Source organism: Kogia breviceps, chromosome 10 (genome assembly GCF_026419965.1).
Source record: "Kogia breviceps isolate mKogBre1 chromosome 10, mKogBre1 haplotype 1, whole genome shotgun sequence".
Classification (NCBI taxonomy): Eukaryota; Metazoa; Chordata; class Mammalia; order Artiodactyla; family Physeteridae; genus Kogia; species Kogia breviceps.
In genome coordinates, this window is record NC_081319.1 from 41,661,518 (window position 1) to 41,687,697 (window position 26,180).

The window sequence follows — 26,180 nt, forward strand, 5'->3', positions numbered from 1 at the left end:
AGTCCGGGTGCCAGCGCACAGGAGGCCACGCAGGCTGCACGGGGCTCCCAGCTCTGTATGGAGAGGGCTCTGGAAAAGGTCATCACCAGACCCAGGCTGCAAATGGGCAGCCCAGAATGCCTGTCCTCACGCCTACCCTGCCCTCCCCTGGCCCTCCCTGGAACTGGCAGGAGGACGCCTTTCTCCTGCAATGTCCTTCTGGCGCCCTCTACTGAGAAAGCTCACCATCGCGCTCACTCTGGAATTCCAGCTCAGTGCACATGCTGAAGGGTGCATTCAGAACTGGGAGGTGGTAAGTTGATGATTGACACAAACTTTATATAAATGCATGACATGACCTCATTGAAGCGGCTGGAGGGAAAAGGGGCTGATCTGAATCACTTTAGAAAACAGTGTTTTGCCTGGAAATTGTAAGGCTGAAGATGAAAAGGAGCTGTAAAGAGCATACTCTAATTGGTAAATTTGTTTCCCAGAGGACTGCAATTCCAAAATTGCTTCACAGATGTGCTGGGGTAGAACAAAGAAGTAAATGGATGATAGAAAGTTGTGTATAGCGCAGGAGGGGGAAGTTACAGACACACAAGGAAGGAAGGCTGGAGTGAATCCCGAGGACGGGTTAGACTGGAGACATCAGTATGCAGCTCAGTACGTGCACAGCTGGCTAGATATGTGAGTACATCTGTGTACTTTACGTGTCTGACTTTTACTTATATTACCTCACTCTGCTGAGACAGCCCAGTAGCAACAAGTATACCCGGTGTTAAGGCTTTGATTTCTGACTATCATTGTCCAGTAAAAGGAAGGAAGGCAGGCTTGGTAAAATGGCTGATTCTAGGCTGGGGGAGGGGAACATACAAGATGAGTCTGTAGCATCTTGTGGTGCCAGAAAATAAGGAGGTTCTCAAAAAAACAAAAGGATGGGGGCATGCCAAAAGGTTGCGGGAACCAACCTGAAACAGATCCCAACAGCCAAAGCTGGAGCCAACATTTCCCTAATGGGCCAGACACAGTGCCAAGGTTTTTAAAAACTATAAATATCGAATCCTTGCTACAGCCCTGGGAGATTTTTACTCCCATTTTATGAACACTTTTTTTTTTTTGCGGTACGCGGGGCTCTCACTGTTGTGGCCTCTCCCGTTGCGGAGCACAGGATCCGGACGCGCAGGCTCAGCGGCCATGGCTCACGGGCCCAGCTGCTCCGCGGCACGTGGGATCTTCCCGGACCGGGGCGCGAACCCGTGTCCCCTGCATCGGCAGGCGGACTCTCAACCACTGCACCACCAGGGAAGCCCTTTACTCCCATTTTAGAGATGAGAAAACTGAGGTTTGAAGAGGTGAATTAGAAATGCCTCTCCTGTAGCCCAGGTGCACTGTTGGAAGCTGAAGGCTGCCATTCATCTTGTGGCTGGTCTATGTCATCCCCAAGCTCCAGGTGCCTGGCTCGTCTGAGGCCATCCCTTCCCAACCTTGGCATCATTTCTCCCTCGGGCCATTCCTCCCTCCGCAGCGTGAAAGAGCACTGCTGTGGGTAAGAAAGCAGGAAACCAGGCTGCTTCCTTGTTCCTGCCCAGCCTGAGAATGGGGATGGGGGTCTGTCGGAGGGGCCACAGGAGGGTAGGCTTTCCCTGCAGAGGAACTCCCCCGAGGTGGAGCACAGCTTCTCCTTGTAGCAGCAGGCTCTCTTCACAGAACCCAAACACCTGTGCTCACTCCTTCTCTCACTTCTAGAGGACAGGCCAGCCCTCTTCCTTGGCTGTGACAGGCCTTCAAAGATTCCGAGGAAGGTTCCCCAGGACATTTTCTCTTCTAAGTTCCTTCCTGAGCCCTTTGCATGGTGGGTGGCAGTTCTGGTTGTATCTCACTGAAGTCCTCCCAGCTTCAATTCAGACCGCTGCTTCAGCCCCAGCCTCCCTGGGGAAGAGAGCCCGGGATGCCTTGGTTCCCACCTAGCCAATGGTAGCAACAATTAATGCACCACAAATGGCCAGCATCACAGCAATGAACCCTGACCCAAAAGTTTGAGGGAGATGACGTAGGAAGAACCACCACTTCACAGGTGTGACGGACAACACCCGTGGGGGCAAAGGAGCCAGTCGGCATGAGTGGGTTCTCTAAAGAGGGAGGGGCTCAGCACAGGAAGGGTGTGGCTTGAGGGCTTCCTAGGGGGACAGGTACCTCCTGCAGTCTCTTTCCTCTGAGGAGGCCCCCTACTCTCCTTAGGAGCCGTGTGGGTCCTCAGAACCCCACCCCACTCCCACCAGCCTCAGCTTGGGACCTTGGCATCCCTGCTTGGTGACTGACATTAAGCAAGCGGGTGGTCCTCCATTGCCACCAGCAGCTGTCACAGGAACTGTGGGGGCATCCTGCCCTGCAGGGCTCCCTGCTTCCCACCAGTTCTCCTTCTTTGCCCCGCACCCCATTCCTGCTCTCTCTTTCTCCCCAGCAGAGAGCTCTACTTCCCGCCCCAGTGGACAGTGTCTTGCAGGCCTCGTGGCTGGTCTGGGCCCAGAGCACAACCGGAACCCAGGAGAACAAAGCCTGGAGCCCAGCCAGCAGGCCTTGTCATCACCTTCCAGGCTGCCTGCCTCTGGCTTAGCCAGCTTGCACCCCTGAGCTTTCTTCTCCCAGCTTCCCTGGTCCCTGATCCAGCTGAGCGCTGGACTGAGGTCTGACTTGATGCAGAATTTAATCCACAAAAGGAAAGGAAGAAGGCTCGCTCCTCCTGGGGCTGGCAGGGGATTGAGAGAGCAGGAGCCTGGCCAGGAAGGAAGCACGGCCTTGGAGCCAGACCCAGAGGTCATGGAGACTCTTTCCAGTCTGGAGCTAGCTCAGCAGCCCCCAAAGGCATGGAAGAGTTGGCCTCTCTGCTCCAAGGCGGCAGGTTCTTGCCCTGCTTGACTCGAGGTGGGTGGGGCTGGGGGGCGAGAGATGAGACAGATTGTGGAGCTCGAGGTGTCAGCATTTGCTGGGAACATTTGACTCGATTTTTCATTTGTTTCCTTGTTCCTCCTGCGGGCCCCTTTGACGTCCCTGCTTCATCAGGCACAGCTAATTTTGATTAACAGCAATATGCTGGGGCTCCCAGATTACGAAGGCTCAGTGCCAGTGAGGGCGGGAGGTGAACACTGGCGGAAGATTCAGGCCCTTCTTGGCACTGCCTTCCCAGCAGAGACACATAGTTTCCTAGGGTAGTTGGGGGTGGGGCGGGGTGAGGAGAGCACAGCTCCCGGGACCTGAGGCTGCCTAGAGGGCGCTTTGGGGTGTCACCTCACCCCTGAGCCTTGGTGTCCTCATCTGTGAGACGGGCAGAGTGTGGGCAGGACCTACCTCACGGGGGTGGCTCAGGATCCAGCGTGTTGTGCACACACAGCGTCCAGAACAGCCCCTGTCGCCGTGCTCAGGCGCTGGGCAGAGTCGGACACACATGCTCGTTTCTTTTCCTCTCCCTCCCTCCCTCCTTCTCTCCCTTCCGTCCTTTTCCTGAGCCCAGGCCCAGCTCAAACGCCATCCCACTGTGACTTGGGTAACCACAACGTTTGTCCATTTACAAATATCCATCCCCTTCCTCTCCCCTCCCCTTTCTCTCTTCGGCCACTGTCAAGGGTTGACGTTTGAGGGAGGAGGTTGTTTATCAAGGAAAGATTTGCCCTGCAGGTTCCAGAGGGCCTCCCAGCACAGCATTTTTGACACATCCCCTTTGGGGGATGCAGTCATTTGCCTTCATGCTGGTGGCATTTAAAAAGAAACGTTTAATTGATGTAAAACCGTTAATATATGTACAGGTTCTTGAGCTTTATATAAACACAGCCAGAGCTATGCACAAAGGTAGACACACCTTTGTGTCTGATCATCTCTTTCACGCAGCATTGTAGTTTTGAGATTCAGCCCTGTTATAGTGGGTAGCAGCAATTCTTGTTGCTTTATAATTTATTTTTCCTGTCTACCACTAAGAGACATTTTGAATGTTAGGGGTAATGCTCCCGTGAACATTCCTGTTTGTGTTTTGGTGCTTGCGTGCACACAGTTCTATTAGGGGTACACTTAGGCAGTGCTGCGCAGGAGCTGGCTCATCTGGGTTCATGAAAACCAGCTGTTAGATTGCCAGGAGCTTGCAGAGTTTTGCCCCATTCTGACCTTTTTCCCTTGCATTCCTGTCGTTCTCGATGTTATTTATGTCTGCTGTACCTGTTTGGCAGGAACACCGTATAACATATTACTCATCTCTTCCCAACTCCAGATTCAGTGATGTCCATCCACGTTGGCAATATGAAACCAGTCACCTTGGAAATTGGCAAATGCTACAAATCAGGACTTGATAGAGTGTTGTTTTGTCTAGAGTTAGACTTAAGAAAGTGATAGAGAAAATGTCCACAATGCAGATTAAACTAATAAGTGTGTCATCTCTGTAGCCATAGCATCATAAATAGCACAAACAATTGAGAAAATATTTTTCAATTATATAGTACTGGAAAACGATTATGTATCTGATTCAGGAAAGACATTGCTCACGTCACCGACAAATAGGTGAAGTTCTGACATGCATCTAGTCGTTTCTCTTTCATCTTGCTCTTTAACATGAAAAAATACATCAAACAATAGTCATGCTGGAATTACACTCCCAGAACCAGTTATTAAGCCCTTAGCAGCCCAGCCCTGGTCATGGGGCTTATTGTGCTTCAGGTGATACTGCCAAATGGTTCTCCAAATGGGTTGTACCCATTCATATGTCTGTTTGTGGGGTTTTAAACAAAATTCAGTTGTACTTTGTAGTCCTATCTCAAGACCAGCAGTTTCCTAGAAACTGAGGCCATGGCGGAGCAAACTAGCTGACCCGGTCTGGGTGATAATTATCCGCAAAAGATTCCATAAGCAAACGCTACTTCCATAGGGCCACTTGCTGACGTGTGATCTGGGCAGGGAGGTGGTCTGCAGGAAGGAAGAGGTCACGCAGGTGCAGCTACTTGGCTTCCTGGAGGGGGCTGCCCTCTGCTGGCTCTGAGAATTTGAGTGAGGAGGGGAGGTACCAGGCATCAGGGCAGGAACAGTCCGTGAGCATTGCAGGGCAAGGAGTATGGCTGGAGTATCTTCCCATGAACAATGGCAGAGGGCACAGAGCTGGGGGCAACTCCCCTGGTAGCTGTATCCCTACTGCCCAGGTCTCCTGTCCTTTATGTATCAGCCCCATGGCCCACCTGGAAGGAAGCCTGAACTAGGCTGTCCCTGGGGCAGAAGCCCAGTGTGAGAAAGCTCTGCTCCTTCTCAAGGCTTCTCTCATGGGTTTAATTCTCACATCTTATGGATCACTGCTCAGCTCTGATCTCAGTAAATTATTTAGTGCCCTGAAATCTGTGGCCAACACAAAGTGGCCCATAAAATGATGAATAAACATTGTGCAAAAATGTGCACAAGCCCTTCAGAAGCCGGTGAATGCACCCATTGTTCTCCCTGCAGCCAGAGTAGATGTTTCCTTCTCTTTAGCTCAGGGATAAGCCAACAATCAATCACAAAGCAGTGTTAGTCATGAAGCTCACAGAGGCAGGCTCTGTGCTAGATGTGGACCCTGCAGAGAAACAACACTTCAGCCCTTCTGGGTCCCTGTACAAGGAAGGAACCAACATGCATGGAACAGTGCCGATAAGCTGAAGGCTTGAATGGGAGATTGTCTGCATTCCACTGCTGCAGGCATGGGTAGGGCAGGGGCAGAAGGGTCAGAGTGGGACTTGAGGGGGCCATTTAGGAAAGTTGTCCCAGGCTCCTAACATGTAAGAATGATCCATCAACATGTTACAGAGTGTTTCATGAGGCCCTGGAGTTGGACAGTGTTTTGCATAATTAGACATCAGCATTATCGTGGGGAGAAAATGGATCCATGGCCCCCAAAATAATTTTAAATAAAGCTCCAGACTTCTGCATTTGACTCCTGCAGTACCAGTGCATTCTGAATGGTGGCGAGTCAGGGAGTTTTCCTCTCTCACAATCCATCTGGAGGTCCAGGGGTCTAGAGTCAATCTGATGGTGTCCAGAATGGAACTTCTGGTCCACCCCCTCCCAATCTGTTCCATCCAGTCTTCCAAATCTCAGTTAATGGAAGTCCATCCTTTAGCTTCTCAGGCCAAGCACCTTGGAGTCATCTTCCACTCCTGACCTTCACACCCCATATCCCCTGGTAATGTAAGCAAATCCCATGGTGTCCACCTATCAAATGTGCCTAGAATTCAACCTGTCTTTCCACTTCCCTGCTGCTGCACCCCAGGCGAAGCTGTCTCATCTCTGTCCCTGATTATCGCTGAGCCTCCACAATTGCCTCTCTGCTCCCTCTCAGTCTAGTTTTAGCCCCCACCCCCACCCCGCAGTGGCTCCTACCTCCCCAGAGTAAAAGTAAAACTAGAAGTTCTTCCAGTTACCCACAAGGCCCCACAATTCCTGGTCCCTATACGGTCTCTCTCAGTCACTTGGTTCCAGCAAGGCCACCTTGTGGCCAACTTCGTGGAGGTTGCTGGAAGATGCCAGAGTGAGGGTGTGTGGGGACTTTCCCTGCCCCTTTCAGAGCTGCCACAGGTGGGAGGCAGACCCCCTCTCCCATTTATAGGGCACTGAGCACAGGCATCTCTTTCCAGGCCTTTTCCTGGACATTCTCATCTTCCATCATGGCAACTGCCTGCTCACTTGTCTGTTGCCATTGGGGGCAGGGACCAGGTCTGGTTCATTTTGGTGACACAGCCCTTGACAATTGCCTGGACCAGAATAAATGCTCAATGAGGATGTTTTTAACTGAAAGGAACCCCACTCCTCCCCTAGTGCAAGGAGTCAGGAAGCCAGATTCTACCTAGCCCTCCCTGGGCAAGTCTGGGCAGGCCACATGCCCCCTCTGGGCTTAGAGACCCTACTTGTAAAATAGCATCAAAGGAAACATTCAATTCTGAGAGTGTCTGATTTTTTTTTTGTTCACGTTATTTCATAGGAACAACCTCAAGCCATAATATTTCCAAATACCCCGGAAATTGCTCACTTCTCTGACTCTTTCCTCCATTTGCAAATAGCCATCAGGCTCTGCTTCATCTAACAGGTCCCCAGGCTTTGCTACCAGTTCCTCATTCTACGAATCATCTTCTGCCTTTAAACCCTCATCTTGGCCATCTGGCATCCATGTTGCATCCTGCTGCTGCTTCCTCAACAAGGTGAACCATTCTCGATGACTAGGGAATGATGGTTCAGAACAAGCTAGTCCTGGACTCACCCCTCAGTCCGTGGCACTCTCCGCGGCCCCTGCAAAGCACATCACCTGTCCTTAGTCACCAACATAGTGACCCTCAGCTCTTGAGAAAGTGGCCAAGTGACCACATGGGCTCTGGGAAATCTTTCCTGGTAGCCCAGAGAATTTTGGAGGTAGGACCTAAGAGTCAGGAGGCAGCTGACTGGAAGACGGATTAGAAAAATGCCAAGATGGGCTTCCCTGGTGGTGCAGTGGTTGAGAATCTGCGTGCCAATGCAGGGGACACGGGTTTGAGCCCTGGTCTGGGAAGATCCCACATGCCGCAGAGCAACTAGGCCCATGAACCACAACTACTGAGCCTGCGCGTCTGGAGCTTGTGCCCTGCAACAGGAGAGGCTGCAATAGCGAGAGGCCCGTGCATCACGATGAAGAGTGGCCCCCGCTTGCCACAACTAGAGAAAGCCCTTGCACAGAAACGAAGACCCAATGCAGCAAAAATAAATAAATTAATTTTAAAAAATTTAAACTAACATTAAAAAAAAAAAAGAAAATGCCAAGATGAGCCACTGAGGCTGCTAGGAGGGGCCTTAGAATTAATAAGTGAATTTAATGAGGTTGCCAGAGATATAAGGATAATATCCAAAAATAGATTGTATTTGTAATACTAGCAATTATTAGGAAACAAAATAAAAATCAGAAAATAAAAAAAAAAAGATGATCTCACTAACAATGTTCAATGAAAGGAATCAGATACAAGAAAATATATATTGTATGATTCAATTTACATAAAGTGCAAACAGAGGCAAAAGTAAACTATAGTGTTAAAAATTAGAATAGTAGTTAACTTTGGGGACAGAGAGAGGGTGTTGGTTTGAGTGGAGGTATAAAGAGGCTTCTGAAAATTGGCAATGTTTTCTTTTTAGACCTGAGTGGTGGTTAAGTAAGTGTTCTTTTTGGGATAATTTATTGAGCTGTACACTTACATTGGTGTACACTTTTCTGTATGACAGTCATTTTTTTAAAAGTTAAGAAAAGACTCCTTGGGCTTCCCTGGTGGCGCAGTGGTTGAGAATCCGCCTGCCGATGCAGGAGACACGGGTTCGTGCCCGGGTCCGGGAAGATCCCACATGCCGCGGAGCGGCTGGGCCCGTGAGCCATGGCCTCTGAGCCTGCGCATCAGGAGCCTGTGCTCCGCAACGGGAGAGGCCACAACAGTGAGAGGCCCGCGTACCACAAAAAAAAAAAAAAAAAAAAAAGACTCCTTGGCCAGCTTGAGTAGGTGATCCACAATTTAAGTCAGTTGGCTATAGCCAGATCAAAAGAGCCATGGGATTCAAGAATAGCCCTTTGCAGGACAGTATGGGAGGGGAAAAGGGAGATGTGGGGGAGGAGAGAGCCAGAAGAAAGTGATCTCATTTCACAGGGGGCTTCTGCAAAGAATAATGGGTTCTCATTCTCTTTGTCTCTGTCTCTTGTGTGTGTGTCTCCCCCATATCTGAACATTCACACCTGAGTTTCTCAAAATGTTGGCTTGGCTGCTTGTTTTAAAACTACCTAGGTTCTTATTCAAAGTTATGACTTTGTTGTCTTTTGGGAGGAACTCAAGCTCCCCATTTCTGACTCTTTGACCCATTGATTATTTAGAAGCGTGAAGCTTAGTTTCTGAGGGTTTGGAGGTGTTCCTATCTCTGTTCTTGATTTCTAGTTTGATTTAATTGTGATCAAACACATTTTGTACGATTTAAATTCTTTTAAATTTGTTTAAGTTTGTTTTATGTCCCAGGATGTGGTCTATATTGATAAGTGTTCTGTGGACACTTGAGGAGAATGTGTATTCTGCTGTTGTTGGGCAGTGTTCCATAAATGTTGATTAGATCTTCGTTGGTGGTGTTGTTGGATTGGTCCTTACCCTTGCTGATTTGCTGTCTCCCTGTTCTATCAGTTGTTGAGAGAGGAGTTTGATGCTTCCAACTATAATTATAAATTTATCTATTTCTCCTTTTAGTTCTATCAGCTCTGTTTTTTGGTGCATACCCATTTAGGATTGTTATGATCTCTTGGTGTGTTGACTCTTACCATTATGTAATATTCCAAGCTGCCCCTAATAATTTTCTTTGCTCTGAATTTGACTTTATCTGATATTAATACAGCCACTCCAACTTTCTTTTCTATTAACATTTGCATGGTATATATATTTCCATTATTTTCAACCATTACTTTCAACCTAGATATGTTGTTATATATTTTAGTGAGTTTCTTGTAGACAGCCAATGCAGGGTTGTTTTTTTTAAAACACTCTGCCAATCCCAGTCTTTTAATTGGAATAGTTAGACTATTCATAGTTGATATAATTATTGATATATTAGGGTTAAGTCTGTCATTTTATTTTAATTTTTGTTTTCACTATTTTTACATTTTCACTGTTTTCTTTTACCTACTGTCTTGTGGGTTACTTAAACATGTTTTAGAATTCCATTTTGATTTATCTGTAGTGGTTTTTTTTTTTTTTGATGTGGACCATTTTTAAAGTCTTTATGGAATTTGTTACATTATTGCTTCTGTTTTACGTTTTGGTTTTTTGGCTGTGAGGATGCATGATCTTAGCTCCCAACTGGGGATCAAACCCGCACCCCCTGCATTGGAAGGTGAAGTCTTAACCACTGGACCACCAGGGAAGTCCCTATCTATAGTGTTTTTGAGTGTATCTCTTTGTATAGTTACGTAGTGGTTGCTCTAGGTATTACTTCGCACACACAATTTTTCACAATATACTGACCTGTTAGGTTGAATATGGACCCCAGAGATGTACATGTCCTGATTCCTGGAACCTATAAGTATGTTACCTCACGTGGCAAAAGGGACTTTGCAAGTATGATTGAATTACAGATCTTGAGATGGGGAGATTATACTGGTGGGCCCAATGTAACCACAGGGTTTTTATAAGAAGGAGGCAGGAGAGTCAGCTTGAGAGACTGAGATACGATGATGGAAACAGAAGTGGGAGTGAGGTGGGGCCAAGATGCAAGAAATATGGTGGGCCTCTAGAAGATGGAAAAGGCCAGGAAGTGGGCTCCTCTGGAGTCTCCAGAAGGAGCACAGCCTGGTGTTCTTTAGCCCACTGAGGATAACTTGAACCTCTACCTTTACAACTTTAAGATGATTCATTCATATTGTTTAAACCACTATATCTGTCATCTCTAGGGTTAAGCTGTACTTAGCAGGAGGAGCAGGGAGAGATGTGCCTACTCAATCTTTGTCCAGCACTGGAAGTTGGGTGTGCTGCTTTGGGGTGCTGGTGGTATTTCAGGCTGAGTTGTCTGGTTCATGGCTGAGCGCACCTCCAAGTAGGCATGAGATCTGGGTGGGCAATACAGTTCTGGGGGTTTTGGGCACAGAGTGGGTTGTTTAATCCAAAGGGGGAAGGGGGTTGAGATTGCTTAGGGACAGAGTGTAGCGGCGGGGTGTTCGGGGGGCAAGGGGAGATGACTTGGAACCACTGTTAGCTTTGTGGTTCTGAAAGATTCCCTTGGGGACGGACTGCAGTGGGGGAGCCAAGGGGCAAGGGAGTGGTCAGGAGCCCAGGCAGGAGCCCAGGGCCATCTTGTGACCATGGAAGAGAAAGGAACATGTGGACATAAGGGCAGAATGAAGAAAGACTGGGTGCATTTGGGCCCTGGATCACACATAGTGGGTGAAGGAGAAAGGGAATCCGAAAGACACACAAATATCAACCCAGAGAGACTGAGAATATGGGCCCAGACCTACCAGACTGGAGTGAAGAGAAGACCACAAGGAAGGGCAGGGGTTCCGGGGCGTGGGGTGTGGGCACAAGGAGAAAGGGCAGGAAGGACAAGCAGAGAAGCTCTTGATTGCCGAGTTTCCTTTACAAATGGGGCAACATTGGGCAGCACCGCAATTGGTTCAGAGCCCTTGCTCTCCTGTCCCCCAGCCCCCTCCCCTCAGATGCCTCAGAGTCACCCACAAACACCACAACTCCAGGGGGCAGCTCTTTTCAAGAGGGCCAACTGGGTGGCTGAACTTTAAGTCTTTTCCTGAATGGAGTTTTGGAAATTGATTCTCGCTGGAGGAAGATTTTCCTCAGGGTCAATATCCGCTTGGTGGATCAAGAAAAGGAGGCATCCTGCTCCGCCCCTACCCCTCCTCTCACTCTCAATATGAACACACAGGAGGTTAAGGATGAGTGGATGGGTTGCCCGGAGGGAACCCTGAGCTAGTGCCTGCTGAGCAACCTTGGGAGAGTGTCATTTCCGCGATAAGACACACTTGTAGGATAAATGCCACAGCTCACGGGCAAGCACTTCCTGAAGGGCCCTGGGTTTGTGGTAGTTTTACTTCTGGTTGCAGCTGAATAGAAGATGCATAGGAATAGAACGAGGACTGAGGAGGCTAGAATCTAGAGCTGGGAGGGAAGGGAATGGAATGGAAGGGGTGTGTCCCCACGGAAGGCCCACCTGGCAGGTGCTAGTGAGAGGCCCTAGGCTGCCAAGGACCCCTCTGGAGATTCCAACAAGCCTTTGACTGCAAACTAACCCATGAAGTGGAAAGCACCTCTGGCCTTGAAAGGGAGGCACATGAGGGTTTGGGGGTGTCTGGAACCCTGCCTCCACGGTTCTCCCAGCTCATCACTGGCATTTCCCTGGTGCTCTCCTGCTGCCCTCTCATTTTGTCTTTGGAAGCTGATGTGGGGAGGAAAGAGGCCTTTTGGTAGAAGTAGGTCCTAGCTTCCCTGTAGGAGAGCGCTGGGTGCCGGGGTTGATGGAGGAATCTCCTCTTCAGCCTTTCCCATCCACTCCCTGCTGCCATGCTCTTACCTACCCTCCTCAGGACACCAGGCAGGCAGGTGCCGCACAGCACAGGGTGGGGCCACTTCTCAACTCTCCTGTGCTTTTGTGCAGGGCTCATCCTCCTTGGTTCCATTAGATGAGGTCTTGGGTGCTACTCAGCTCTGATGTTCCTGCTCCCTCCCAAGGTCCGAGGCAGGACCAGAATGTCCCCCCTGCTGGGAGGCCTCTGCAGGGCACAGGGTAGGGAGGAGGAAAGATGGGTGCAGCCACCCCCCACCATGCTGTGCTGGGGCTTCTTCCCACCTCCTGGGGGATGAGAAGGGTACCATCAATTAGAGTTGTAACCAAAGGGTTTGGTGCGGGGGGGTTTATTGGCTTCTCACCCCAGCTTTCTCCACACTCACTCAGTCAACAAGCCCTCAGTGAGGCTCTTCCTGGGCCAGAGATGGGTCAGCCACAGTCCCCTCCCCCTGGAGCTCAGCACTGGGGGCTGTGGGTGCCGGAGATGGGCCAGTAATTGCAATGACTGTGGTAGAAGGAGGCTGAGTCAGGGTCAGTGCAGCCTCCCAGAGCAGGGGCACCCAGGACAACTGCAGACACATGTTTAAGAAGGAGGGAGGGAGAGGCAGAGCTAGAGATGCAAAAAGAAGCCAAGGAGAGAGAGAAAGAAAGTGAGAAGGAGAGGGGAGGAGGCCGCTATTAGAGCAGGACAGGGTAAGACTGAACACTTTGGAACATGGGGGCACCTGGGGCAACCATGTGTTCTGTGATCAGGAGGGGCATGTGGGAAAACTACCTCTGCCATTGTCTCCACCCCAGGTGCGCCGTTCCCTTCGCTGTCAAAGCTCCCTGCGACACCTCTGTCTGTAAATCTGCACACTGGAAGGCAGCTCTCAGCACACACAGCCCGTCCCGCTGGACCAGGTGCCCCCGGAGGCCATTTCTGCTCCCCTTGTACCCTTGTGCCCAGCTGAGCCCCACACGGCGAGGGCTCATGAGTGTCTGCAAATACGGACAATAGCTTGCCTGTACTGAGCCTGTGCGTGCATCTCAAACATCAGGTTTCAACGCTGCCCACTTCACAAGGTGGGTATTATTTGTGTCCCTTTTTTACACCTGGGGAAACCGAGGCTTAGAAAGGTTGAGAGACTGGCCCAGGTCCAGGTGGCTGTTTAGGGTGGAACAGGTTGAAACCCAGTTGTCCAAACCCACCTCCTGAGCTTCTAACCACATCTCCCCTGGGCCCTCCAGCCTGCCAGACTGTCCAGGGAAGAAGTGAATGCAGGGGTGAGGAAGGGAAGCCCACCTGGAGCCGTGGTCTGGGGGCGGAGCACTCCTGGCCCAGAGGAGCTGGAGAGATGGAGCATCGGCCTCACCCAGGGAAATGGAGGAAAACGGTGGTTCCTTGTGCCTCTAAGTACCCACCTCAAGCTCCTTCTCAGCAAAAGCCCATCTGACCCTCCCTCGTGGTGTGCAGACAGCAGACATGGAGGCCTCTGGCCAGCTGAGCTGAGATGCTAAAGGCCACTGGGCAGGACCCCTCCCTCCCAGAATGTGGCCTCAGGACAGGGGCAGCAAAAGGGGCCCCAGGGCTCAGGTGCTTCCCACCTGGGCATTTCCCTGGGCAAGGGGCCTCATTCCTTCTGGGAAGAAATTCGCATGGCTGGCCCTGGGCCAGCCTCCACCATTGTCCAGGCTGCCCTTTGCTGACACCTTCCTGGAAAACCCTCTCCGGGCCTGCCCGTTCTCATCTCAGTGATGTCACGATTAGGTGCTCATGGAACCCGATTTCTGCCAGGGACATGGGGTGCCACCCTGACCAGCAAGACTGAAATCTTGCAATTGGGCCAACCTGGGGTGTTTCCACTGCCCCTTCGACTGCTGGGGAGAGTGTCCCTCAGCAGATCTGCGGGTGCTGGCCCCGGGGGGGCCCGGCCCTGGGAGGAGAGGGTCCCCGCGGGGCAAGGGTCCTGACGTGAGGAGGGGTAGGTGAGGAGGAGGAAGAGGAAGAAGTTTGTGCATGGAGATAGAAACTCTTTTGTCTCTGTGGGTTCTTTGTAAATTGGGCAACAATTGGCAATAAGACCTATTAGTTCACAAAAGCACGGTTTTCCTGCCACTGTGCTTCAGCTGAGCTCCCTCCGGATGGCACCCCAAACCCCACAGACATGTCCGAAGACTCTCGGGGAACTTCCTTCGACTCTATGCAAGGGCCCAGCTCCAGCGAAGGCCCAGCTCCAGAAATCACGGTCATCACAGTGGCTGGAAAGCAGGGAGCTCTCCATCCATCTCTTGCTCATTCTTGCTTACTTCCTGATCTCTCTTCAGGGTGGTCAGCACAGGATTGACCAAACCGATAAGAGATCACGGGCCAGGAGTCAGGGGTCAGTGACAGATTTCTAGCTGCATGACGGTGGACGAGCTACTTTGCCTGAATCCCCTCGTCTGGAATGAGGTCTAATGAGGCCATCATGGTGCTTCTGTGAAGCCATGGCTGATGTGTGAAGGGGCTGGACAGTGCCCGATCCACAGGAGGGTCCAATACTGCCGCTGAGATCAAGAGCGGAGGCCGTCCCTGGGCCCCAGTCTCTGTATCCGGCGCTCTCAGAGAGTTCTGGGCCCAGTGGAAAAGAGCACGCCTGGCTGCGGGCCTAACGGGAGACTCGGGGTTAGTCATTTGGTCTCCATATCTCACTCACTGCGTGACCACAGGCAAGCCTCAGTTTCCCTCATTTTAGAGCGGAAACAGTGACTTCCTTACCTCAGAGAGCTATAGTTAGAGTCACAGGAGACAAAGTGACTGACAGCTCTGTTCAGAGTTGAAAGTGCCATCTAAACGCTAAGGATTATTATCTTCTCTCTCCTGGGATGCCCCCCACCCCTCCCTCACACACACACACACACACACACACACACACACACACACACACGGGCACTGCATGCCTCCAAATAATGACAAACGTAGGCAGAGGTGTGCTGTAAACTGGCTTTCTTGGAGGGAAAAATGACGTGATTTATAGAATTCGCTAATTTCCATGGTGTAAATATTCCCACCATGACTGATTCCAAGCTATCAATGGTTTAACAAACCACCACGACATCCCTAAATATTTAACAAGTGGCTCTCTACCAGGCCAGTAACCTCACACCACTGGCAGGGGCAGGAAACAAGGCCTTCGTCTCCTGTCAGCCAGCCTGGAAGCCCCCATGTGAGTGGATGTCTTGGGAACTCCTTTTTACCTTTACTCCATCTGGAGTTGATTCTGCCCAGATCCCTCATTTCCTTCCAACACTTCTCTTGGGGGTTGAAGCTGGAGGACTCCAGAGAGGGCAGGGTGTGGGGTTCGCTGCCCATATGTGGGGAGGGCTTAGCTTGGACCGGCAAAGGGTCGCTGTGTGAATCTCGGGAGTGGAGAGAGGGTGGGGTCCTTGGGGAAGAGCCTCCCTCACCTGCCTGGGAAACACCAGCTCCTGCCATTACACTCGGGTTTGCACCACATCCACCTTCTTTGTATTCCTTATATTCATGCCATGCTACCGTCTGAGCATCTAGAAACCTGCATCCTACTTCCCTGCAGGCTTTTCAAGATCTGGCCCAGCTCCTGGCACATCAGAGGTGCCCCATAGATGGATGTTCAGTTAACGGGTAAATCAATGACTCCAGGCACACAGGCTCTGGGGCGGCCGGCATAGCCAGACCAGGCTCTTACTGTCCTTCAGGTTTGACACACTGCAGGCAGGATCTTTTGCCCTGCTCTGTCCTTCCTCCTCACTCATTCGCTCATCCTTTCAACCAATATTAACCATTAAGTGCCCGGCGCACATGTAGGGCTACCTGGCCAGAGGATTTGAGGATGACTTCGAGGTTCTTTGCCTGGTGGGTTTGGTGGAAAATGGTAGGAAATATGAGAGGAGATGCAGGGCTGGAGGGAGCAGAGGAGTTCCATTTTAGATGCATTGACCGCAGTGCTTGCAGGACCTGCAGGAAGAGCTATCCAGGGGCACAGAGACACCTGTGTGGAGCTGAGGATGGAGGAGGTGACTTTGTTAATCCTTCTTCAATAAGCGTTCCAGGCCAGAAAGCCCAGAGCGACTTTTTGTTGTTCCTCCAGGTCACTGAATCCACGCTCCCGAGACTTTACTTGGCTATTTCCTCTACCTGAAATACTCTTTGTAGAAACCCTACCTTTCCTTCAGGTACCCAGGTCAAATGCTCTTCTTCAAGGTCTTCTGGGACCCTCATGATGTGAACCGGTCAGTTGGTTCTCCTTTGGCTTCCACCCTCACTCTGTTCATGCTGCCTTGCCTCTTTCCAGGTGGCCTGTGCCTACCCCTGTCCCTCATGAGCTCCTGAGGGCAAGGACGGAACCCTCTTCCCTGTGTCCCTCATGGCACCCACCAGTTCTGGCATGAAAGAGTGAATGAATGAACGTTGATAACAGATCATTTGAACTTTGTCTTCTGGGCAGGCCCACCCCCTTCATCAGCTTCCCCTGCAGATGGCCTGGGGGCTGCTCTGCAGGTGTTCAGCTGAGCACATCCCTGGCCCGAGGCTGGGCTGTTCCCGGAAGACACAGCATGCAAACAGTCTGCCCTGTTGCCTGCAGTCCTGCTTCCAGGGCGGCCCTTAAGCTCAGCCTCTCGGTTTTGGCCCCAGGTTCTCTGTGTTCCGCCAGCAGACATGAGAGGATCTAGAGGCCTCTGACCTCCCAACACCTCCTTTTTCTAATTTGCATCTGGAGATACAGACATGGGTTGTGACATGTCTTAATTCTTTTATAATCATGGAAAGGCAAAGCCAAATTGCTAATTTATGTAAAAAGATGTTTCAGTGCTCCTGAGAACTAGCCAATTTTGTATTACTTCATTATTTTTGAAACAGCTTATTGCAGTTATTGATGACAGCAACTTTTAATGTTGCGACACTATATTTCCAAACAATGAGAGACACTGGATCTGTCACCCCAAAGCCTGGCTGGGGATTCTAGTGCTGAACCTTGGACCCCACTCTCGTGCCCATCAAGCAGGATCCCTGGTCAGACACCACTCTTGTGCCTTGGCAGGATCCACACCCAAGACAGAAGGGCCCCACAGCCTCCTTGAGGGCCTCCAAGACTTGGGCTAGCTCTGCTTCTCCATGGCCAAGTGCTGCTTGCTACACACCCACTCTCAACAGTGCTGTCTCCCTAGGTCTTGCCCCTCTGCTCCAAGAAATGCTTTTTGTACCAAGTAGTCTAAGCAAAGAATCAAGACCAGCTTTTCAGGACAAGCAGATTTCAGAATAACATATTGTCCAGACCAAACAGTAGAGGGAATGTTTAGATGACCTGCGATTTCCCTCATGGTTAGTACCTGACTTCTTCACTTAGCATCTCCTGGAGCTAAGTTCACGTCGATACATGCAGGGTGGCCTGCTCTTTCTGGGGCCCCCAGTGTGTCCCACTGCAGGCACAGCACCATGCTCTGTGTCAGTGGTTCCCAACCTTTCTGGCACCAGGGACCAGTTTCGTGGAAGACAATATTTTCATGGAACGGGGCGGGGGCGGGCTGGTGAAGGGATATTGTTCAGGCGGTAATGTGAGCCATGGGGAGCGACGGGGAGCAGCAGATGAAGCTTTGCTCGCTTGCGCGCCGCTCACCTCCTGCCGTGCGGCCCGGTTCCTAACAGGCCACGGACCAGTACTTGTCCGCGGCCGGGGGGGTCGGGGACCCCTGCTCTGTGTGACCCCCCCCCCCACCGTGATGGACATTTAGTTTGCTTGCAATCAGTGAATGATAAGCAGGGCTGCACTGGAGACCCCTGTATGTGAGCCGTTGTGCATCAAGGGAGTGTATTTCAAAGATGTAGAAGCAGAATTCTAGTTTTAGAATTTAAAACCAGCTTCGTGAAAAAGGGTCAGCTTGGGTACTGAGGACAAAGTGGGACATTTATCAAAATGAGACTCCCACCTCCCATCTCATACTGCCACGAAACAAAACAAAAACAAAACAAGTGGTAGGATATCCTTCACATTGGTTAAACGAGGGAACTGGGAGACAGCTGTTGGTCACTGAGGCCTCTGGCTCTGTTTTCTGGGAGTTGTGTTGTGGTCTCAATAGGGCCAGGAGGGCCCCATGGGCAGCCTGGGTCAGACGGTGGGCAGCCTCTGTTACCCCTGCTAGCTGTGCCAGCCTGCTGCGGACCTCGGGGCCGGCAGCGAGTCCTCTTTCGAACGCTGGGCTGGCTGCTGCGTGCAGATGGAGGGGCACCCTTCTGTCCTAACTGGCTCCGAAGCACTTTAGATACCATCTCTACAGTCAAGATGATCCACAAAGATTCACCTTAGGACCGCTTCTCTGTGTCCCACTCTATAGGAACCACTGAGACCAGAGGGAGGGCAAAACTTAGGGGCTGCCACTCCCCAGGGGCTGCAGACTAGTGGGAGAGGAAAAACATCCCAAATCCAGGCAGCGCTAGGGCAGACTTGAGAGGTGTGTGTGGGCTGGGTATCCTCTCGGGTGTGCCAAGCCCAGCCCAGGCACCATTCCCGCTTCCTCTGTCCTCTCCCCGCTGCTGCTTCCCTTCAAGGAACTAGTAGACCTGGGGGGGGGGGGAGGCGGGGGGCGCTTATTGGGCCACAGGGCGTGGCTAACCTCGTGAGGTCACCAAGCGCTGGATAAACGGGTGCAGAGCGAGCGCAGGTGGCAGAGCCTTCGTTCCCGGAGTCGCCTCAAGAGCCCAGACATGAAGCTCTTCTTCCCCGCCCTGCTGTCCCTTGGGGCCCTTGGTGAGTGCGGGTACCTGGGGGCACGCCCCTCCGGGTGGGCGTCCGGCTCCCCTGGCCTCTCAGTGTGGGCATCCCGGTCCTGCGCGCCGCCAGGTTGGCACCAGCGCCTGCAGTGGGGGAGGAGCCCGGGAATGAGCCGGCTCCCGCCCACTCACCTGGGGAGGGGCCCCAGCAGGGCTCAGCGAAGCAGGTGGGGTCTTTTCCCTAGAGCTGGCACAGCTCCCCGAAGGGTCTTCTGGGTCCCTGTCCCATTTTGTCCTACCCATAGTACTGTTACATGCGTACACATGGGGGGACAATGAGACTCAGAGAGGGTGAGTGACTTGTCCAAGACACACAGGAGACTGGAGATAGGATCCCAGCTCCTGCAAGGACTGTGTAACTTGGGCAAGAGAGAGTCTTTCTGAACCTTAGTTTCATTAAAAAATGGTGCAATCCTCTTCCCACACAGCTGTGAGGAGGGGGCAGGGGCCACCTGCTCTGTGGTAGGCAAAGGTGTACACAAGCCTCCCACTGTAGAAGGTCAGGGGTGGTGGCACAGAGCCTGCTGATGGGACCCTTCTGCCAGAGGGTGTGGGAGAAGTGATTGGTTTCTGGTTTTTAATGTGCCAGGACTAGAAGGGGACTAAATAGAAGGGACTAAACAATCATTAGTTCTGTACCCAAGTATCTGAAATAATTTCTGGGGTGCTCCGGGAACACTCACCTATGATGAACATTAGTGATGTAAATGTGAGGGCAGGGCTTCCTGCAGTGGAGGGGGAGGGTCCAGGGCAGCAGCGGTAAGGACTCGAGGGCGTCAGCACCTAGGCAGTGTGTGTGCATGGGGCTCAGAGTGAAAGCCCAGGTGTCACCCCCTCCCCCCAGCGGCAGCCCAGTGCAGCCTCCTCCTGTCCTAGGGCATCTACTCTGGGCTGGGAGCTTCCTGGATGAAAAGGGGTAGCTAAAGGATAGCAATGAGCTTATGCCCCCAAACCCGTCCCTGTCTTTTCTGGTCCCCTTCTCCAAATTCCTTCCTGTGGGTATTGGTTATTTCTCTCTTCTCTAAAGCAGGATTGGCCTAGCCAGGACCAACTTCCCTTCTGCTCCCTGACGCGTGGCCTGCTGGGCCCACAGCACAGGGTCAGGGCCACTTGGGAGAGGCCCGAGGGGTAGGAAGCCTTGCTTTCCTAGAGGTGGTTACGGGCGGTGGTGTGGATTCTGGCTCCGAGTTGCACCACTGGGTTCCATTTTCATTTGAATCTTTTGTTGTCTTGGCCCCCACAGAGGTCTGCAGTTTAAATCCTGCAGTCCATGGGATGGTGGCCAATGTCCCAAAGTGTCACGGAATCCCTTGTCCTCCTCAGTGGAAGGAGTGGCTGCTGCCCTTAGCGGATTTCTGAGACAGGGGCACCACATGTCTGCACAGAAGGAATCTGAGGATTTGTACTTTCAGGAAGATTCCTCCGAGGCTCAGATGGGCAGCATCTTCTGCATGGGGTGTGGTATATTTTCCTTTGTTCCTTTGGCATCCTCTGGGAGATGCTCGGAGCCACAACAATCTAGAGAGACCCAGATTCCAGGTGGGACGTTGCCACTGCTGAGCAGCCATCACTCAGTGTCCTCAAGAGTCAGATTCCACACCAGAAACACAGGAGTATTAATCCCTTCCCTGCCTGCCACCCGGGTTCCAGGGGGAGAAAGCAGGTAGAAGAACTCCATAAACTGATGGAAGGCAGCATCGTTGTTTTTTTCTGGGAATAGGAAGTATGTCAGTCATAGGAGGGCAAAGAATCCAGAGAGACAATCCAGATTGTCTCCTCTAATTTGTTGAGAATTACAGCCCTCTGGCCAGCAGGGTGTTGTCATTAGGCTAGCAAGACACCTCCATTTGAGGAGAGTGGCCTGTCTTAGCCACAGAATGGAGAGGGAAGGGGAGGACAACTCCATGAGAGGGTGAGGCAGTCTCTTCCATGGGCAGTGGTGGAGCCCTCACTCCTTGGCCTCTTTCTCCCAGGACTGTGTCTGGCTGTCCCTAAGAAAAATGTTCAATGGTGCACCATATCACAACCAGAGTGGCTTAAATGCAACCAATGGCAATGGAGGATGAAAAAACTGGGTACTCCCTCTGTCACCTGTGTGAGGAGGACCTCTCGCTTTGAATGTATCCAGGCCATTGCAGTAAGTCCATGCTGTAGGTTGGGTGGGACCAGACTGAAAGGGACAGGACCTGAGTGCAATAGCATATGTGCTCTCCCTGCTCTCCCTCTGTTCTTCCTGGACACCAGTAAGCTGGGAGCTGTCCTCTCTCACAGGACACAATGCTACTGTGAAAGCAGAAATTAACATTCTGAAGCGGAGAACCACGTGTAGGGAATCTGGGCTTGCCACAGAAATTGTGAATAAGCAAAAAATGTGAAAGCACCAGAGTGAATATGCAACAGCTCTGACGAGTGACTGCTATTTACACTCTATAAAGAACTAAGTCAACTGTAAGAAACGTAGGATCATATAAGAAGAACAATATGAGGAGATGGAGTTCATAATGAATAAAAAATACTTATGAAAATGTTCCCCTTAATAATCAAGAGAAATACAAATCTAAGCAATTTGTTAGCACTTGCATTTCCTAAAGAATAACCCTTAATAAGATGAAACCCTGTCCCACTGGTGATTCTATAGTGAAATTGAGCCTCATAGTGAGGGCCGTTACAAATTAGAAAGGAATCAGCTGGAGAGCAGGATGGCAATGACAGCAGGTCATCAGAAGGAAAAACAAGCTATGAGGACAAAGCTGTCCATAAAAGTACAGTTTTAACAGCAAAGAGTTAGAAGGAACCCAAGTGGTGAACATTGGAGGGAATTTTTAAAATTTAGCTTAATAAATTATGGAACAGCCACATTTATAATAAAATAGCATGCAGTCAATAAAATCAATAAAGGCACTACAGAAGTAAGAAAATGTAGTCAGTTTTAGATGAATAAAACAGTCCGCAAAATATTGTCTCTACCAGGTTGCAAATATGAGAAATAGGTAAGCATATGAGGAGTAATATGCCAAAGAGAATGAGCGTGGTTTATTATTATGATAAGTGTAAGATATATTAAGAGTTAAAATTTCTTTTCAATAAACAAGAACTTAAAAGAAATAAATATAGAGCAAAAACAGGGGAGAAAGCATCTAGAACAACTTTTAATATAAATGACCGCGAAGGTTGCTATCCGCGGAGAGATCTAAGCCACGTGAAAAAGCGGCCACCCGCAGCCTCAGGAGTTAAAGCAGTTCCGCTGGGGCTCATTACCCAAAAAGAGGGGCCTTGGGCTTGTGCCACCTCTCATGGCACCTGCGAGGACATGACTGAAAGCTGACCCTTTGGAAGATCCTTCCAGCCATGGAGACGTCTGACCTTCTGAAGTTCACTTGTGTGGCTTATGGCGGGTTTTCTCCTGAAGCCGGTCTGGCCTCTGCTTTCAGGCAAAAAAGGCAGATGCTGTGACCCTGGATGGTGGTTTGGTGTTTGAGGCAGGCCTGGGCCCCTACAAACTGCGGCCGGTAGCGGCGGAGGTCTACGGGACGGAAAAGCGTGAGTTGTCCCTGGGGACCCAGAAGTTGGGGTGGCCTGGGCCCTGGGCTCCGTGGAGTCAGGGTGGATAAGCCACAGAGGTGGTGTCTCGGGCAGCATCACACTTACAGGGAACGGAGTCCCTGGGCTCTTTGGGCCGGTCGCTGACCCACTGGGGAAACAGAGCAGGCTCTGGGCTGCAGTGACCAAATGAAACGGCAGCATACATTCCCCTTCCCGCTGGGGGCTTGGTCAGGGTGAGCTGTTTCTCTCCCTCCGGTCCAGGCTAAGAGCTGTCGATTCTTTCTGCCCTTTTGCAGAGCCCCAAACCCAGTATTATGCCGTGGCTGTAGTGAAGAAGGGCAGCAACTTTCAGCTGAACCAGCTGCAAGGCCGGAAGTCCTGCCACACGGGCCTTGGAAGGTCCGCCGGGTGGAACATCCCTATGGGGATACTTCGCCCGTTCTTGAACTGGACAGGGCCACCTGAGCCCCTCCAGAAAGGTAAGATGGCTGGGGGAGGGGAGCTGGGGGTGATCTCAGGCTGGGGTCTCTACTCCAGTGGCACATACACAAGCCACTTTGGGCTGGCCCAGGTGAACATGTGGGATGACTCCAAGGCAGGGGTGAAGTTAACTGATGCGAAACCTGCAGGGGCAGGGTCTACCCGCATCAGCAGCCCTGGGAGGTGGCAGCTGAGTCTGTTCTCAGCCAAAGTACATCTCTCTGAGCTGCTAACTTTGCAAAGGCTGACAGGCAGGGGTGGAGAGAGCGCACAGTGGGGCTTGCCACCGGCTGTGGCCCGGTGGGCTCACACTCTGGTTCATTTCTCTCTGTTCAACAGCTGTGGCCAAATTCTTCTCTGCCAGCTGTGTTCCCTGCGTGGATGGAAAAGAGTACCCCAACCTCTGTCAACTGTGCACAGGGACAGGGGGAAATAAATGTGCCTGCTCCTCCCAGGAACCATATTTTGGCTATTCTGGTGCCTTCAAGTGAGTGAGAGTGTCCTCTTCTCCCCAGTGGCCCACATGTCCTCCGGCTAGGAAGCGCTTTCTCTGGTCCCAAATAGAGCTCAGTCAGCTAGTGGGGACCATCGAGGGGGTCCAGTCCTACTGCTGTGCAGACAGAGAAACTGAGTCTGAAGAGGGTGCCCAGTGCACCTTCCCAGTGCACTTTCCCCTCTAGCCCCCCAGGCCCGACATGTGCCCTCTTACCTCTGCACCAGCCCCATGAGCAGCCACCTGGCCAGCGGCCCCTTCTGTCCCCCCCAGAGAATCCTGAATCGGGCTTTGTCCCTCTGTTGTCCTGGGTTCCTCCTGCTGACTCTGTCCCCTCCATAACCACAAAGGGACTGAAGGAGTCTTGTCACGAGAAGACCAGTCCCAGGCTCCTGGCCAGCCAGGACAGCCTGGCCTGTCCCGGAGCCAGGAGGCGGTGGGCTCTGCCTGACTGACTGGCTCCATCCCCTCTCTGCAAACCCCCCACCCAACTGATGCTGCTCCTGTTTCCCCATCTGCCTCTCGGACTCAGGCATTTTGCGCAGGGAGGCCTCCTTGCTTCTCCGCTGGCCAGGGCACATCTGCCACGCAGTCCTGGGAGAAAAAAGCCACGTGGCCAAGGACACTACTTTTACCCTCTGGTGTAGAGGCTTCGAAACTCTTTTACATAGAAGGACAAAGTTTGGCCCTCTCAGCCCTTAAAGCAGAAAGCAGGGGTCTCTGGCCAGCACCTGAGCCCTTCTTCCTCAGAATTCACCTGGAGGTGACCCCTGAAGCCTTCCCAGTGGGGATGCCCCAAAGACTGAGGGCCCTGCCCTCCACAGATCAGGAGCCCACAGAAGACAAGCCCCAGGACCCTGTTCCACAGGGAGGCACGAGGAAGAAGTCGGGGAGGGCCGCTCTGTGCTGACCCTTCTGGTGCTTTCTCATCCCACAGGTGTCTGCAAGACGGGGCTGGAGACGTGGCTTTCGTCAAAGACAGTACAGTGTTTGGTAAGAGGAGGAAGAGCCACGGGTACTGCCTCCTTTCCTTGTCTTTCCTTATTTTATTTCATTTCACTTTATTATAATTCCAAGTGGTGAGCTAATTTGACTCCTCACTTCCTGGCACACAATCATCAAGGTTCCCTACAGAGCATAGCTCTTATTTTATGTTATTTCACATTTTAAGCGATCAGTTTTCTTCAAATCTCCCAAGCCCGCCGTCTTTCTCTTCCCCCTCAAAGATGCCCATGCCAATGTATTTGACACGTGTCCTCCGAGATATACGTGGTCTTGCAAAATGTGTAGTGCTGGTTTGTGTTTCTGGGTTCTAAGCTCACAGAAGCTTTACTGATCATTATCGATCGTGATGTGATCAAGGTGTTCCACTCAGCATTTTGCTTTGGAGATTTATCCGTGTTGTTGTACTTGTCTGGTTCAGTGGTTCTAATAGATGAGAAATGCTCCATGGAAAGCACACATCACTTTTTTTTTTTTTTTTTTTTTTTTTTGGCTGCATTGGGTCTTCGTTGATGTGTGCGGGCATTCTCTAGTTGTAGCAAGTGGGAGCTACTCTTCGTTGCGGTGCCCGGGCTTCTCATTGTGGTGGCTTCTCTTGCTGTGGAGCACGGGCTCTACGCGCATGGGCTTCAGTGGTTGCAGTGTGCAGACTGAGTAGTTGTGGCTTGTGGGCTGTAAAGCGCAGGCTCAGTAGTTGTTGCAACTAAGCGCACGGGCTTAGTTGCTCCGCGGCACGTGGGATCTTCCTGGACCAGGGATCAAACCCGTGTCCCCTGCACTGGCAAGCGGGTTCTTACCCACTGCGCCACCAGGGAAGTCCGCACGCATCACATTTTATTATCTATGGTTGTAAAGCAATGGATATGTCATTGTTGGTTTATTTTGCATTTCTCTGACGTCTAGTGAGTTTGATCATCTCAGTATATTTGCTAGTAGTTTGGGCTTCCCTTTCTTCTTTTATCATCTTTGACTATTTTCCTCTTGATTTTCATGTCTGTTTCTTCATGATTTTGATTCAAGGCTAGGCATTCCTTCTCTCTAGATATCCAGCCATTGTTGGTTCTAGACTTTAGGAGAGTCTTTTTTCAGTCAAAAAATCTGTCGGTAGCACCTTTGTTGAACAGAAGCCCTTGATATTGATAAGGTCAAGTTGGTCACTTTTGCCCTGCTGGTTTGTGTTTTGGGGACTTTTAAAGATGCCCTCTTCCCTCCAAATCATAAAGATTTTCTACAATAAGATTTATAGACTCCCCTCCCTAACACACACTTGTTTGTTCATACGTACTCTATCTAGGAAATCAGGTATGGATTTAGCTTCAGCATTTTCCCCCTTTAGAGTAAGACCATTTTCCTTACAGTAACGACTGTAAAAAATTCCACCCTTTTCCTACTGATATGTGGAGCCTCCTATGCATCAAGCTTGTTTATAATCATGGATCAGTTTCTGAGCTATTTTGTTTCATTGGCTTATTTGTATTTTTCTGCTTTTATTACTCTGGCTTGTAGTGGTTCTTTTTCTTTTTTTTTTTTTTTTGTGGTACGCGGGCCTCTCACTGCTGTGGCCTCTCCCGCCGCGGGGCACAGGCTCCGGACGCGCAGGCCCAGCGGCCATGGCTCACGGGCCCAGCCGCTCCGCGGCACGTGGGATCCTCCCGGACCGGGGCACGAACCCGCATCCCCTGCATCGGCAGGCGCACTCCCAACCACTGAGCCACCAGGGAAGCCCTGTAGTGGTTCTTAATAGCTTGTGGGGGTCTGGGGAGAGAGAGCGTGCACACAAGCGCCTTCCCCCAACACTTTGCTATTTATTTTCTAACTAAAATTTTAGAATTATTTTGTTGAATTTCTAAAAAC

At 51.2% G+C, this 26,180-nt stretch overlaps 1 protein-coding gene across 5 annotated transcripts in view; it reads left to right on the forward strand.

Annotated features, from left to right (window-relative positions):
- The window catches only part of LTF (lactotransferrin), a 60,239-nt gene that overhangs the window by 14,232 nt on the left and 19,827 nt on the right, over positions 1–26,180 (forward strand). Inside the window, exons 1-7 of one of the 5 annotated variants that reach the window (XM_067044497.1) lie at positions 270–292; positions 12,838–13,104; positions 20,782–20,945; positions 22,240–22,348; positions 22,648–22,830; positions 23,171–23,318; positions 24,262–24,317. In XM_067044497.1, the coding sequence (XP_066900598.1) occupies positions 20,871–20,945; positions 22,240–22,348; positions 22,648–22,830; positions 23,171–23,318; positions 24,262–24,317 (571 nt within the window). In that variant the 5' untranslated portion in view covers positions 270–292; positions 12,838–13,104; positions 20,782–20,870. Of the gene's footprint in view, positions 1–269; positions 293–597; positions 670–12,837; positions 13,105–18,662; positions 18,786–20,781; positions 20,946–22,239; positions 22,349–22,647; positions 22,831–23,170; positions 23,319–24,261; positions 24,318–26,180 lie in introns of those variants that run through there. The other 4 variants (XM_067044496.1, XM_067044495.1, XM_067044494.1 and 1 more) reach the window with 4 other exon arrangements.